Source organism: Kockiozyma suomiensis (assembly GCF_038497685.1).
Source record: "Kockiozyma suomiensis strain NRRL Y-17356 unplaced genomic scaffold V2V93scaffold_3, whole genome shotgun sequence".
Classification (NCBI taxonomy): domain Eukaryota; kingdom Fungi; phylum Ascomycota; class Lipomycetes; order Lipomycetales; family Lipomycetaceae; genus Kockiozyma; species Kockiozyma suomiensis.
In genome coordinates, this window is record NW_027117666.1 from 803,871 (window position 1) to 817,204 (window position 13,334).

General features: G+C 46.9%; 6 protein-coding genes across 6 annotated transcripts; 3 read left to right on the forward strand and 3 right to left on the reverse strand.

Annotated features, from left to right (window-relative positions):
- The first annotated feature begins 525 nt into the window (after window positions 1–525).
- V2V93DRAFT_365844 (uncharacterized protein) lies at window positions 526–5,087 on the forward strand. Its single transcript, XM_066909172.1, has 5 exons — window positions 526–775; window positions 852–954; window positions 1,011–4,031; window positions 4,089–4,576; window positions 4,639–5,087. Exons 1-5 carry the CDS (start codon window positions 621–623, stop codon window positions 4,922–4,924), a joined length of 4,053 nt encoding a protein of 1,350 aa, XP_066767566.1. The 5' UTR covers window positions 526–620; the 3' UTR covers window positions 4,925–5,087.
- V2V93DRAFT_365846 (uncharacterized protein) lies at window positions 5,029–6,086 on the reverse strand. The gene has a single exon (XM_066909173.1). It carries the CDS (start codon window positions 5,997–5,999, stop codon window positions 5,211–5,213), a length of 789 nt encoding a protein of 262 aa, XP_066767567.1. The 5' UTR covers window positions 6,000–6,086; the 3' UTR covers window positions 5,029–5,210.
- A 461-nt stretch (window positions 6,087–6,547) lies between these two features.
- On the forward strand, window positions 6,548–8,763 carry V2V93DRAFT_332807 (uncharacterized protein). Its single transcript, XM_066907681.1, has 3 exons — window positions 6,548–6,639; window positions 6,710–6,912; window positions 6,984–8,763. The coding sequence occupies exons 2-3, from the start codon at window positions 6,790–6,792 to the stop codon at window positions 8,703–8,705; spliced, it is 1,845 nt and encodes a 614-aa protein (XP_066767568.1). The 5' UTR covers window positions 6,548–6,639; window positions 6,710–6,789; the 3' UTR covers window positions 8,706–8,763.
- Window positions 8,715–9,708, reverse strand: V2V93DRAFT_365848 (uncharacterized protein). The gene has a single exon (XM_066909174.1). The coding sequence runs from the start codon at window positions 9,698–9,700 to the stop codon at window positions 8,783–8,785; it is 918 nt and encodes a 305-aa protein (XP_066767569.1). The 5' UTR covers window positions 9,701–9,708; the 3' UTR covers window positions 8,715–8,782.
- A 118-nt stretch (window positions 9,709–9,826) lies between these two features.
- V2V93DRAFT_365849 (histone deacetylase domain-containing protein) lies at window positions 9,827–12,227 on the forward strand. The gene is made up of 2 exons (XM_066909175.1): window positions 9,827–10,845; window positions 10,904–12,227. The coding sequence occupies exons 1-2, from the start codon at window positions 9,918–9,920 to the stop codon at window positions 12,064–12,066; spliced, it is 2,091 nt and encodes a 696-aa protein (XP_066767570.1). The 5' UTR covers window positions 9,827–9,917; the 3' UTR covers window positions 12,067–12,227.
- On the reverse strand, window positions 12,163–13,299 carry V2V93DRAFT_365851 (uncharacterized protein). Its single transcript, XM_066909176.1, has one exon. The coding sequence runs from the start codon at window positions 13,130–13,132 to the stop codon at window positions 12,272–12,274; it is 861 nt and encodes a 286-aa protein (XP_066767571.1). The 5' UTR covers window positions 13,133–13,299; the 3' UTR covers window positions 12,163–12,271.
- Window positions 13,300–13,334: the final 35 nt, after the last annotated feature.

Below are 13,334 nucleotides of genomic sequence, written 5' to 3' on the forward strand. Positions count from 1 at the left end.
AAACTGCTTCCAAATAAAACCATCGATTACGTAAAGATTGACTATGTGTATTATGTAACAAGCGGTGCACTGCATCAGATTTGAAACTACATGCGATAGAAATGCACCCAGTCAAGACCCACTATTAACCCCTTTTCTGGCATGTAGACGTTGGTTTTTCCTATCAGTTGACAGCCAACTAGCAATATCAGCCTTGAGATTGGTCTGCAATTGCATAGTTAGTCAACCTCTACCTGGGCTCTTTCATTAATGAATCAGACCTCAGACTGCTACTGTTTAATCAAGACAGGGAGTCGGTAGTCAAACGAGAAAAAAGCAATGAAACATATTAATATAATAATTAAAATATTAATTAAAATAAAATAATAATAATAATAATAATAATAAGAAGGAGCCTTGGAAAGCAACGCCTTTGCCCTCCTGGCAGTGCGGCTCAAGTTTCCATGGCAACCAATGTAAATAAACCAAAACACAAACAATTTCCAAACTCAGCACTCTCTAATTCTTAAACTTACTTTCACTCTCACCAAATTCATCTCCAACTCCATCTCGCGCACTCCTCCCTCTAACTATTCAGCAGTAAGTGCCATCAATAGCGTCTGATCGGCTCAGCTCTCGCAATGCTGTCAACGCAATGGATGCGCTCAGAGGTCGCCTCCGCTCAAGCTCTTGTCGAGGACGTCTATGACGACTTTGTGCACGCTGCGACCGACGAGCTTGCCTGGCTTGGTGAGCGAATGGACGGCATTCTTGCCGATCCTGCATATTCCCATACGTACGCTATTATTTTTTTACCCTTTTTTTTTTCTGCTTTTACTCCAATTGCATTCTAAATCTGTATCTCATCTTAGCCGAATTGAGAAAGGTGTTCTTCTCGAGAAGTCGCCCGGTTCTCCCCTCAAGCACTCTGTCATCCTATCACCAATAGGTTCCCGTGACAAGGAGAATCATAGCGTATGTCGTTCTTTACTCTATTTGATTAAACACCTACTGACTCTTCTGTTCTCCAGGCTCATTCCAGTCCTCATCGGCCCGACAGCTCCCCGCTTGCTAATCATCAACAAAGTCGCTCTATCTCAATTCCTGCTTCTCCAGTCACCGCTCGCCAATCCACTCTGTCGGCAGTTACCGAATTTGCATCGGAACCTGCAAATCCAGAACCATCCTCCTCGCCAATCCCTGGACATGATCAATACGTTGATGGCGACTTCTTCGGCGCTCGTGAGCGAGAAATACTGGCTCTTGATCCGAATGACAATGGATCAGGCCTAGAACAGAGTGTTCTTGACTCGTCACCCATCCGCGCTCATGTAGAAGACATGGATCAAGACTCTGATCAGCTTGACGAGCTTGAAACATCCGTACACTACGATGATAACAAATCAGTCACCCTTGGAATCAAATCGCAAATAGAACGCTCAAATACTCACGATACTCACGATTTGTCAGCTGAGGCTGCCACCGACGCACCCTCTTTGAACTCAAAGCAGTCGCGAACAAAGACAAATCGTTCTCTGCAGAGTCTGTTTAGTGAGAGCTCTCCATCGCAGCACGTGTCATTTTACTCTGCAAACGACAACGATAGCAGCTCTGGTCAGGGTCTGCGAATGACCCCAAGCACCAAGAGTGATAATGACGGCAGGAATCTCCCCCCCGGCATTCTTATTCGATCGTCGCCTAATATCACTCCTCTTCATATTCAGCCTTTAGCACACAGCACTCCGTTCAATCAGCCTTCGCCTCACTCGAATTATGTATCGCCTGACCCGGTCAGCCCTCATAGCGCCTTTTCTTCTGCTACTTCATCCCATCGAGGAATTATGCGATCACCCGCCGCGCGTAATCTTAACCAATCATCACCAGTGACTCCAAATCCTCCGGTTACTTCGACCTCCCAAATACCTACTACAATGGTAACAACTACAACTACCGTTCCGTTGAAAAAAGCTACTGCGTCGCCGCAGGTCACCTTTGCGACACTTCCAGCGAAAGCTCCTTTGACTACCAAGAAATCACTTGGAAAGCGCATGTCGGATCTTAGCAGCGCTAAATCATCAATGTCTCACAAATCCTCAGATTTTGATGCTGATCGCACTGAAATTACTAGCCGCTCGTCAGATATGCAGAATAGCCAAATTGAACTATCAGCAGCGCATGCAAAGCAGCAGACACCGAAAAATTATGCAACCTCTCATACAGACAATGCAAGCGACGATGCTCCCCGTACTATTTTATCTAAGCAACCTCAACAGTCCGGAATGACTCCTGGTAGTGCATTTTATAATCGAATCCACAATTACAGTGATGATGCGCATGAGCCGGATGAAGAGGATGAGGAGGATTGGATTCCTCTTTCTAAAGCTACGCCTGCTCCACGTTCGCGGTTTTTAAATTCAGCTGCTTTTAAAAATATGCCTCTGCCAGAAAAGGAACAAGCTAAAAGTACCGATATTGTTATGGAGGAAGACGAAGAAGAAGCGCCAGCTATAACCAAAAAGGAGACATCAATACCTGAAGCGGATACAGCGCAAGAGATTACTCAACCAATTCAAGAGACAGACCATAGTATTCGGTCGATAAATGCAGCAAAAGATGCCCCCAGATATCTGGCAAGCACCGCTTCATCTAGATTGAAATCATCACCTGCAAAATCTGCTGTAGCAATGCCACCGCCGTCCCCGGCACTATCCATGCGTCAACAGCCAGCTGGCTCTCCCGCTCAAAGGCTTCCGATGTCTTTTTCGACAAGACCGCAGACCTCGCCCGTGCGTCACCAGTCTCCTCTACGACACACAATTTCACGACCTGCATCGCCGGAACGAAAGTCAAGCGATAAAGATGCTGTAGCTGGGAAAGTTGTTCTCTCGCCTCGTCGCGCACAAAAGCCTTCTATCCGACTTCAGATGTCTCCAGCTCGTGGGAACCTAGCACGCAGCGGGTCACAATTGGCAATTAATCAGGCCAGCTCGATAGCTGTTGCAGCAGCAGCTCAAGTTAATGGGCATTCTCCAGTGACAAGTGCGCTACGGAATATGAAAACTTCCACTGCTGATGTATTTAGACGCGCAAAACTGCTACTTTTTGATAACGACTCGAATAGTAAAAAAGAAGACGGATCGTCCTCTGGAAAAGAGTTGGTGAAATCGTCGGCGTCTACTTTAAGCCCTACGAAGAAAACTTTGGCAGCTGAATCGTCTGATCAGCGCATGAAGGAAACTAGGATCATGTATCCTGATATATCTGCATTACTTGTTGATAATGGAGGATCTCCTGGCCGGCTCAATGCTCGTCCTCTTGGCCATATCGATGCATCTTCATTTAATCATACACATACCAGCAATCCTGCAAAAGCTCTCTTCCAAGCTCCCAATGCTTTACGAACGGCCGCTAGATTTGAGCAGACGTCTACACAGGTTTCGACAAACGGAGTAAGCGCAACTAGTGCACAGAGAAACTCTATTGAAGATGGTCCGGATAGTGGTGACTTGCATCTCTCGCCTGAGGCGCAGCATCATTTGCGACCCAACGGAATAGCCATGGGGACTGTTGCAGCTGCCGCAGCTGCAATCAACGCAGCTACGGCATCGGCTGACAGTACCGGAGCTGGTCTCAGAGAGAAACAGCAACAGGCGAAGCGCGTCAAGTCTATGGTACGTAAGCCAGCTGCACGAACGAAGCAGGCGCCGGTTGTCGTTAGAGTACCGATGGGTGCTCAGCGAGAGCTGGAGCAGCAGCGAAAATTTGCCCAGAATGTGTCAACTGCATCTGCTGGAGCAACGGATAATGCTGCCGCTGAGAAGAAGATCCCTGTTGCCAATAATAATGGCTGTGAGGAAGAACAAAAGAAGACAGTAGATAAGAAGCAAGATAGTGATCGGCGGCGGCAGGAGAATGCACGTCGAGCGGCTATGCAGCAGCAGCAGACAGAAGAAAAAAAGAAAGCGGAAGATGAGGAGCAGGCAAGACGGAAGTTTGCGCTAGCGAATCGAAATAGCCGGGTTCCTCAGACTCGAGCGGTCGCTAATCTGGTGGTAAGTAGACTATATGTTCTCTTTTCGATAGATAGGAACTAACTTTTGGACGTTTAGCGAACAGAAATTGAGGAAGCTACGAAGCCGATGAAGCGGAATTTCCAAATTGAAGGCGAGCCTGCGCGATTCAAGTCTTCGCTCGTACCAGCTGCTGCAGAGCAAAGTAAGCGTCGGCGTACAGATGAATTGACTGGCTCACCTATCGAGTCCAAGGTTCGGCAATCTGTAGTGCGAAAAGAACAAATTCCAACTCAAGGCGCTGGAAAAGCAGCGAGACCTGCTCCTTTCGTTGAGGGAGTCAAATTCTCTAATGACAAAATCAGATTTGGAGGTGCATCGCAAGAGGGCAACGGTAATGCTGCTTCAACTGTAGGAACTGCACGCAGAACAACTAATTCGGGTGGCACGGCTGCGTCTGGGCTGCCATCAACTACTCCAGGAAGACCGAATCTGCATGGTTCGCATAGTCAGATGCGACTGTCGCAGTTGGCTGCTATACCAGTATCTAACGGAGATCACATTGCGCTTCCTGAAATCTATAGCGAGTAAGTTTTTTTTCGACTGTGCGCGCAGTATTACGAGTTTTTGTTTTCTAATTATAAAATAGGTCCGAGGATGATGATGAGGATTCGGTGATTCTTGACTGGGCGCACTCGCCATTCTTACGCGAAGCTCTTCGTAAGCAGCAGCAGATTGATCCCGATACAGTTTTCGGTCCGGTACCTCCGCTTTCTATGGAGGATGTTTTCCGAAGCAGGGCCGGGGCAGTGCCGTCGCGGTTCAGACCGCGGTCGTCGTCAGCCAACTGGTCAAACAATGATCGGCTGACACCTCAGGAGATTGAGTCTTATGCGCAGGAAATGGGGTATAATCACGGACCGTCGGATAAATAGCAAATTCAGTTAGTAGATAGGGTAATGATTAGCTTCGGTGAATTACTTAAGCTAGGGATCGTTTGTGTAGTTTATTTGCTTTTTTTGATATCATTGTGTGCTTTGTCTTGTTTATCATTGTATATGACGCATTTGTGGTTACCTAAAATTATCATTTTCCTGAAATTATATTATCATATTATCATATGATTCTTTATTCGTTAGTTTAATGCCTGAAATTGTCCCAATCACCGAATTATACAGAAAAAAATTTAAAACTCCGTGTAAAATAGATATGCTGAAATCGCTAAATATGAACGACATGCTTTGCCATCACCTCTCGCTTCGTCTCTTGCTGCTCTAACTTGAGCAGATAATTTTCCCGTTGAAATATTTTTATCCCTAATTCCTTGAAATATGTACTCTTAGGTTCTAATTTCAATCCTCTATCAACGCATTCTTGCGCTTCGCTGATTTTGTCGATTGCAAGGCACGCTTTAGCTGTTCTGTAATATGCTTTTGCGTTCGTCGGTTGAATTTGCAAGACTGCTGCACAGTCGTTTATTACTCTGCGATAGTTTTTCAATTCGAGGTTACAAGCTGCGCGATTCAAGTAGCATGCTGTTACGATTTCTGATAATTCTGATTTCTCTTTAGCTAGATCTTCTTCTGTTTTTTCTGCCTCAAGATTGATAGCTGCCGAGTCGCTGACTTTGGAGTCAAAGTATGCTTCTGCTATTTTCTTCTCTTCAGCTTCTTTTGTCTTTTGTGCCGAGCCTTCGTCGAAAGTTGTGGTCTTCTGTTTTCCGAGACCGGTCATTATTGCTTTTGTATAAAATTCGACAGCATCCCTGTATTGTTTTCCCTGGAAACACTCATTACCTTGAACTTTAAAATTCTTGGATACTTCAACAGGGGTTCCCTCGTATGCAAGTGCTTGTAAAGCTTCGAGCATCATATTCGATCCTCCTTCTCCGTCGGTGGTATCTAGTTCGGTCATGAACAGCGGCAACCGATTAAGGTCTTTCATAAGTGTTTCAGTCGGTGTGTCAACATATTTCAGCTGGGGACCAGCGGCTGCTGTTTTTGTGCTCATTTTCTTTTTTGTAATTATTTCGTCCTGTAGTCTGCCTTGGGATATACTGAAGCAAGTGAGAACGGATGAAGACTGCTGGGAGTAAAGAAAATCGGTAGTGTGAACTTAAACTGGAATCTGAAGGTTTTCTACTTTTGATGCTAGTTGCATAACAAGGGCCATCCTGAATTTTTTAACTGTATATTCGTTATTTACTCACGTTTGCTCAACATAAAATTAATTTGGATTTGCATGTTTACTGAATATCTGCTTATCTCAAGAAAACAATAATTTGTAGCAAAAATAAAAAAACCATTAAGTCGCGAGACAATTCTCGGTAACGGGGAATTGAACCCCGGTCCCCCGCGTGACAGGCGGAAATTCTAGCCACTAAACTATTACCGACTTACTGCCAGATTGGCAGTAATTTACAGTAGTAAGTGTGTCAGCATATGTTACACAACGTGCTTCAGATATGGCTGAGGTACACAAGCTGGTGAGTTTATGCTAAAGATGATAATTAAGGGTATATTACCATAATCAAAACTTTGGTAAAGACCAGTGTTTAGAGAAACGTTTGAACACGAGTTTGATTATATCCAACTACTTAGATTTAGTGCAAGGTGGAACATTTTGAACTTTTCTTTTGTGTATTTTTTCAGTAAGTGTTTGCGATGATTTTTTACTTTGAGAAACGAAAATGAGCGTTTCGCTAACTTTTTTTGCATCAGATCATAGCAGATTCTCACCCTTTGATTGTGTGTTTCCAATTCGCCAAAGAATACTCACATAATTAATCAAACTTAGTGAGATGGATCGTAAAGCTCCTAGGAACACGCATATATCTCGTGGTACGACGCCGTACGCTCGTCCGGTGCCTCAGACGCCTGTTAGGACGACACGCGAGAATGGAAATACTCAAACGCCTGTTCGTGTATGTACTGCTTACTGCCTTATTTATTCAAAAATGATTCGTTCTGACTTGGTATGTGGTATGATTTGTAGACTCCTGGTAGTGGCTTATTCTCTAAGCTGTGGACAATGATTACGCCAGGACGGCGGCAGCCACAGACAGAAGAGCTACGTACTGATGAATCAGCGGAGTCGAGCGAGGTTGAGGTAACTACGCCTTCGATGACAACTCGAGACGAATCACCCTCCACACCAAAGCTGCCCTATCTGTTTTCACCTGCTGTGCGCTCTTCACAGTCAGTTGCACCTGCAAAAGCGCCGTCACCGTTTACGTTCAATCCTGCCGCTGTTCGAGCTCCTGGCTCTGCAAGTAGATCTACAACTGGAGCTTCTACTGCTGTTTCATCCCCTAATCGTAAATTAGAAGAATTTTTCAAAAAGAAGGGGGATGCGCCGTTGTCAGATATTGAGATGGAGGGCGTGATGGCGTTAATGAGACAGGCTTACGAAGAGGCTCAAAAGAGCGAGGCTGAGCAGCCAAGTACACCAGCTCCTGAACCGCAGCAGCCGTCGATTGCTCAACAGATGTATCCGAGTGTGCCCACGTTTGCAACCCCTGTTCGTCAACGGCCGCTTGTATTACAGTCTCAGACTGTTAGAGCGCCGCGTTATAACCCGATCCTGACACCACAGAGAAGAAGAGCGATGACACCAACTCTTGCGAGGCCTCGCGAAATAGTCTTTCCTACACACTCAACGCCGTTCAAAGCGCGCACTCCGAAAACGGTGGCAGCAACTGATGCTTCTACTAGCGAACCAATTGCTGGCACGCCAGTAGGATCGGCTCCGAAACCAAGTACTGCGTTGACATCTACCCCAGAGACAGCAACACCTAAACGAATATCGACAACCGCAAGCACATTGCTGTCGCTGATTAGTCCTGTGGGAACCTCGCAGGAGGTAGCTGCGGTGATTGAGCAAGATCGCGAGCGTGTTATTGATCCAGCGCTCAAGCCGTTTGTGAACCCATACGCGGCATCGTCGTCTAGTTATCGAACTCCTAAACGAGCCAAGCGGAAGGAATCTGTGCTGGGATTGAGCGCTAGCGTGCAGCGTAAGCGGAGTAATGTTGCCGCAACACCGGTTGCGCATAGACAGGTATTGAAGGAAATCGAACGGACAATGCCTAGCGAGGAAAAGTCCGCCTTCGAGCAGGCAATAGCTACTGCTACTCCTATTAAGCCTGCGCCGTCTACGCCACAGGAATCACCTTCGGTAGTTGCTGAAGAGTCAAAGATGGTCGACAAGCCAGACACACCAAAGAATGAAGTGCGGACACCGGGATCAGGGTTTTCATTTGACAAATTCAAGCCTTCTAAATCTTCTCACTTGAGAGAGAGTATTGTCATGAGTCCACCTCAGAGTCCTATGGTCGCCAACAAAGATACGGACTCTACGCTGTCATCTATAGCGAAGAAGGCTTCTGCTCCCATATTATCTTCCCCCGTTACTAAGAACGAAGAGGAGAAGGCTCCCGAATTTAAAATTACACCTATCAATGGCTTCAGCGGTCCTCCAAAAGCGAGTTCCACCCTTGCTGCAGTAGTGCAGACTGCTCCTGTAGCATCCGACCTTGCGATCGAACGTACGCCTGCCGAAGCTAAGGCACTTGATACCTTGGATTACAGAGCTTATCTGGGGCGATTTTTTTTCTATCCGGTGGAGAGAGCAAGTGGGCAGCAGGCGGCAATAGAGAAGGCGCTTGAGTCTCCGGAGCTATTGTATCGGAACTACAAGATGCGATATACTTTTTGAAATTATGAATCTAGCTGCACATATGTATTATACTAATAGTAAATATTTTTGTCCTTTTCAGTCGTAGTATTGTATTTCTATGCAGTTAACTGAGAGAGAAATAAAGATACGCGAGCTACCGCGTCCTCAGCGGCACCGGACTCTGAACCCTCACCAAGGTTATGCTTTCCTCCAGCAACAGTGCCACTACCAGTTGTCCAAAATTGCGGCTTGACGAATGTCTTCCAGCGATTAACTAGAGCTGTCTTATCTAGAGAAGCTGGCATGAACTCATCTGAGCCGGACACTAGAATAAGTAGAGGCGCATCTATAGCAGCAAATGTGGACGAGAGAGATTTATCGTCTAGATCTGAAGAGAAATAATCGTCGTCGCCGTTCTTTTTCGCAAGTGAAATCCATCGCGCTGCAGAAATCGGAGTGTTAAAGAAGAGATCGGAGTACAGCGACGGGAGCACGTCGTTGCCTTTTCCTGACGCCTGCTGCTTGAGCGCGTAATCAAGGAGCGAGTCATAAGTGTCGGGAAAAAGAGTAAGCATTGCTTCGCGGTCTGACACCGGAGCTTGCAAAATTGCCCCGTCGAGACGAGTTTCCGGGTTGGGATTCGGTCGGCGGACCAGATACTGCATTGTATCCTGGCATCCAGTGGAATGGCCCATTAATGCGATCTTTCCGGATCTTTGTTTACGGAAGTATGCCACTGCCTGCTCTATTTCTTGAGAATCGCGCATGAGTGATCCGGTACCCCATCCAATATAGGAAGAGGATATCAAAATCTGCGCTACGGCCCAGCCGTAAGCAGCTAGTTTTTCGGCCAGTAAAGGCACATAAGGAACCGTTTGCAGGCCGTCTCCAAGTCCCCCGACAAAAAGAAGCACGTTTGGATAAGAAGCTGTTCCGTGCTCAAACGCGACCAGGCGACCTGTGTACGCATGGAGAACTCCTGTTGCCATTTCCAATGCTATTGTATTCGGATTCGGCATAGAGCAGATATCCATTCATTGATTCGAACGTGAGCGTGAATACGTCATAGAATTCAGGGGTGACTATTCTGGGTAACAGTGCACGATTCTGTTTACGCGTCTTAAGAAATGCGGATCACCGACCCTTGCCCGCAGCGCACACCTCAGATCAGAGTCACGCCCCGCCTTCCCCATTGGGTACAAGAATAATCAGATCCGAAGTACGAATAGGAAAAAGAAAGTCAAGCAAAAGATGGCCTCTCCGGGATCAGGATTTAACGAGCAAACTTCGTTCCCGTCGTTTTCTTTCACCGATATGCTAAATGGGTCTGACGACGACGACGAGATCTCGGAAGGGCTCGTCTCCAGCTCGTCGTACATGACCGCCTCGGAAGGGGCGAGTGGGTATTCTCGCGATACTGGCATTTCAGCTGCCGAACGTGCGTTTCTTGAACAAACTTTGGCGGAGATGACTACACCGCCCGCGGTCATGGCTCCGGAGTCGCCGATTCATCCCGTGGGTGCCGACGCGTCACGCACTAACGATGGCCCTGAGAGTGAGAGTCAGCCGCGAACACCTATGAGAGTGGAAGAAATTGCAGGAGCGCCTTTTACTCCCGATACGACGGATCTTACAGATGCTATCTCATCTCTGAAAATCGAGGATCGAGAACAGTCGCCTACACCGGTACTAGAACCAAAGCCAGAGACAGATAGTTCAGATAAAACACTGCTACTGCTCTCGCCGTTATCGTACAACCACGTCTTCTCCCGAGATTGGGTAGCAAAGAAATATTTGGCATCAATAGTTGAACGACCACAACGATTAAATGCTAGTGAATTAGGAATCGGTGCGGCGATGACACTGGCTGGAGAGGGCGAGTTCGTACTGGAGTCCTCTATGCGCACAGTTGACCTAAATTCTGCAGTACATGTGAAACGCGTGCATGGCAAGCAGTGGCCGCGTATGCTTTCTCAATTGTGCGCTGCTTCTGGAGAGAAACTTGCAGAAGGCAAGATTGAGGTGCCGGACGCATGGAACTCGGGTGATATATATTTAGGACCCGGTACAATATCCGCTTTGGAAGGTGTCGTGGGAGCAGTTGAGGACGGTGTAGACTGCGTTTTCGGTGAGGATGGGAAGCGACCGAAACGTTGCTTTGTCTGTGTTCGCCCTCCAGGTATGTTTTTTCGGATGTTCAGTTTTGATGTTTTGTGCTATACTAAGTTGAGAGACAGGTCATCACTCTCATCCATGTGCCCCATCCGGGTTTTGTTTAATCAATAACGTGCATGTGGCTATACAGTATGCCGGACTCAAGCACGGACTTACACATGCGATAATCCTTGACTTTGACTTACATCACGGAGATGGAAGTCAAGATATTGTCTGGAAATTATCAGGACTGGAATCACATGAGGAAGAGTTTGAAGCATGCGAAGATGAAAATGAGAAGAGTAGCCCGAAAGTAGGATACTTTTCGCTGCACGATGTGAACTCCTTTCCGACAGAGGTAGGGTATGCCACTGCCGAGAACATCAAGAATGCATCGGTGTGCTTGATGGCGCATGATCTTGCGGTTTGGAATGTTCACCTTGAACCGTATTCGACAAGCGAAGAGTTTGATACGCTGTATGCGAATCGATATTCTGATTTGTTTAGAAAAGCAGAACAATTCTTATCTACTGCGAAGACTGCTGCAACGATATCTAAGACTCCGTTCAAATCCGGCGTGTTTCTTTCTGCTGGATTTGATGCATCTGAGTTTGAAGATAAGGGAATGCAGAGGCATGGCGTACATGTGCCTACGTCGTTCTATGCTCGATTTACTGATGATAGTGTTGCTCTGGCAAATAAATACTGCGACGGACGAGTACTATCGCTATTAGAAGGTGGTTACTCTGATGCTGCACTCTGTAGTGGTGTCATGTCACATTTGATTGGCTTACAAAGTGGATTGAGTGCTTGGCAGGATGAGTTTGCGAGTACTAGTGTGGTGCGACAATTAGAGCGAGGCTGCAAACCGCGATGGAATGCTCCCAAGAGCGCTGTTGCGAAGGATAATTGGATTGTCAAAGCGATCGAATTAGGAAGAAGCATGCGTCCGGATGGCGGGATTGCCGAGGACGGGTTCAGCACTCCAGGTAGTTCTGCGATGAACTCTCCAGTAAAGGGTACACCGATGACTACTACACGAACTTTACGTGAGAGACGAACCACGCCAGCCCACAAAGGATTTGCGACACCGAGCGGTACAGCGCGGAAGAAAGCTGCAATGCCGCCGGTGCCTAATTTGGATAGGCCTGATGTGATGGAGACGCCGGTTGGACGGACGAAGATTGTGAAGGAGGATGGAACCTGGAAGATTATTGATCGCTTTGACAAGTTAAGTATGGAGTGAATTACTTACTATGTTTCTTTTAGGGATGCTTTGGCGTACACGGTTCATGTATAACTTGACTTGCTGATTTATTCGATTTTGTCTATATTTTATGTATTAATCACTATAAGAACTTGTATTATTTTTGTATTATTAATATTACTATTTAATTTGATTCACCTAATCCAATAGTGCTATTATTCTTTTACATGTTATACGGAAAGTCTTAGCTGATGAGAGGAGTCTCCTCGCCATGAACGGCATTCTGCACACGGTTGACACCATCTTCGATAGAGTTTTGGGTTCGCTCAGGTAAAAAGCCCTTGAAACCTTCGGCAAACAATACTATGGCAGCCTGAACGGTAAGAAGAGCGGCAATGATCAAGGCAAATATCCATTGCAGAGCAAAGGTCTTTTCAAAAATTTGACCGACAGCAAGACCCCAAGTGAGGAATGCGGAGGCAAACACGAAGCCCCAGTCGGCGAAGACGAGAAGGGCTGCTGTAGGGAAGAGATAGAGGACCCAGATGAAAATGTTTGCAATGATGCGGGCAAAGAGGTTATGCGAGTGCACGGCAACTGCACCAGTCCAGAAGATGGCAAAAAGAGTCCAGGCAAAGGGCAAAGCTGATGCGGCGAAGTGGATGGTGAGCCACTTGAGCTGCGGCGAGAGGTTGTGAGTGCGCTTTGACCAGTAGAGGGAGCCGGTGAGGAGGAAGTTGATGACGACGACGACCTCGGAGACGATGAAATGGCCATGGGCAAGTAGAAGCAGCCAAAGAAAGTGGAGAAAGTTGAAGGCAGAGAGGAAGTATGCCGCGGTCGAGGCGTCTTTCTTTGCGTCGGAGCTGCCGGCGAAGAGCTGATGGAGAAAGGCAATCTGAGAAATGTAGGAGGCCACCCAGAAGAGGAGGAGGAAGACAATGTTGGGCGTAAAGGGGGTATGTTCGAGGTGGAAGGCTTCAGACTGATGGCCGCCGGCGACGCCGCGACCGCCAAGGTAGTAGAAGTTTGTGATAAGTGCGAGCGTGAAGGACGCTAAAGTAACGAGGCGTTGGACACTGGAGCGAGAAAGAGTAGAGTCCATGACAAATAGTAGAAGAAGATTGAAGTAAGGAGTATAACAGAAATTTCGGAACTAGAGGTATATAAGTAGCAGATGGGGAATTCAGTCGACGGCGAACACGAGAATGGGGTAATTTTATATAGTTGAGATCGACCGACGACGTCATCGACACGCGCTGCAGATCGCTCGCAATAGAGATCATGTGATTTGCGCCAGCTTCGTA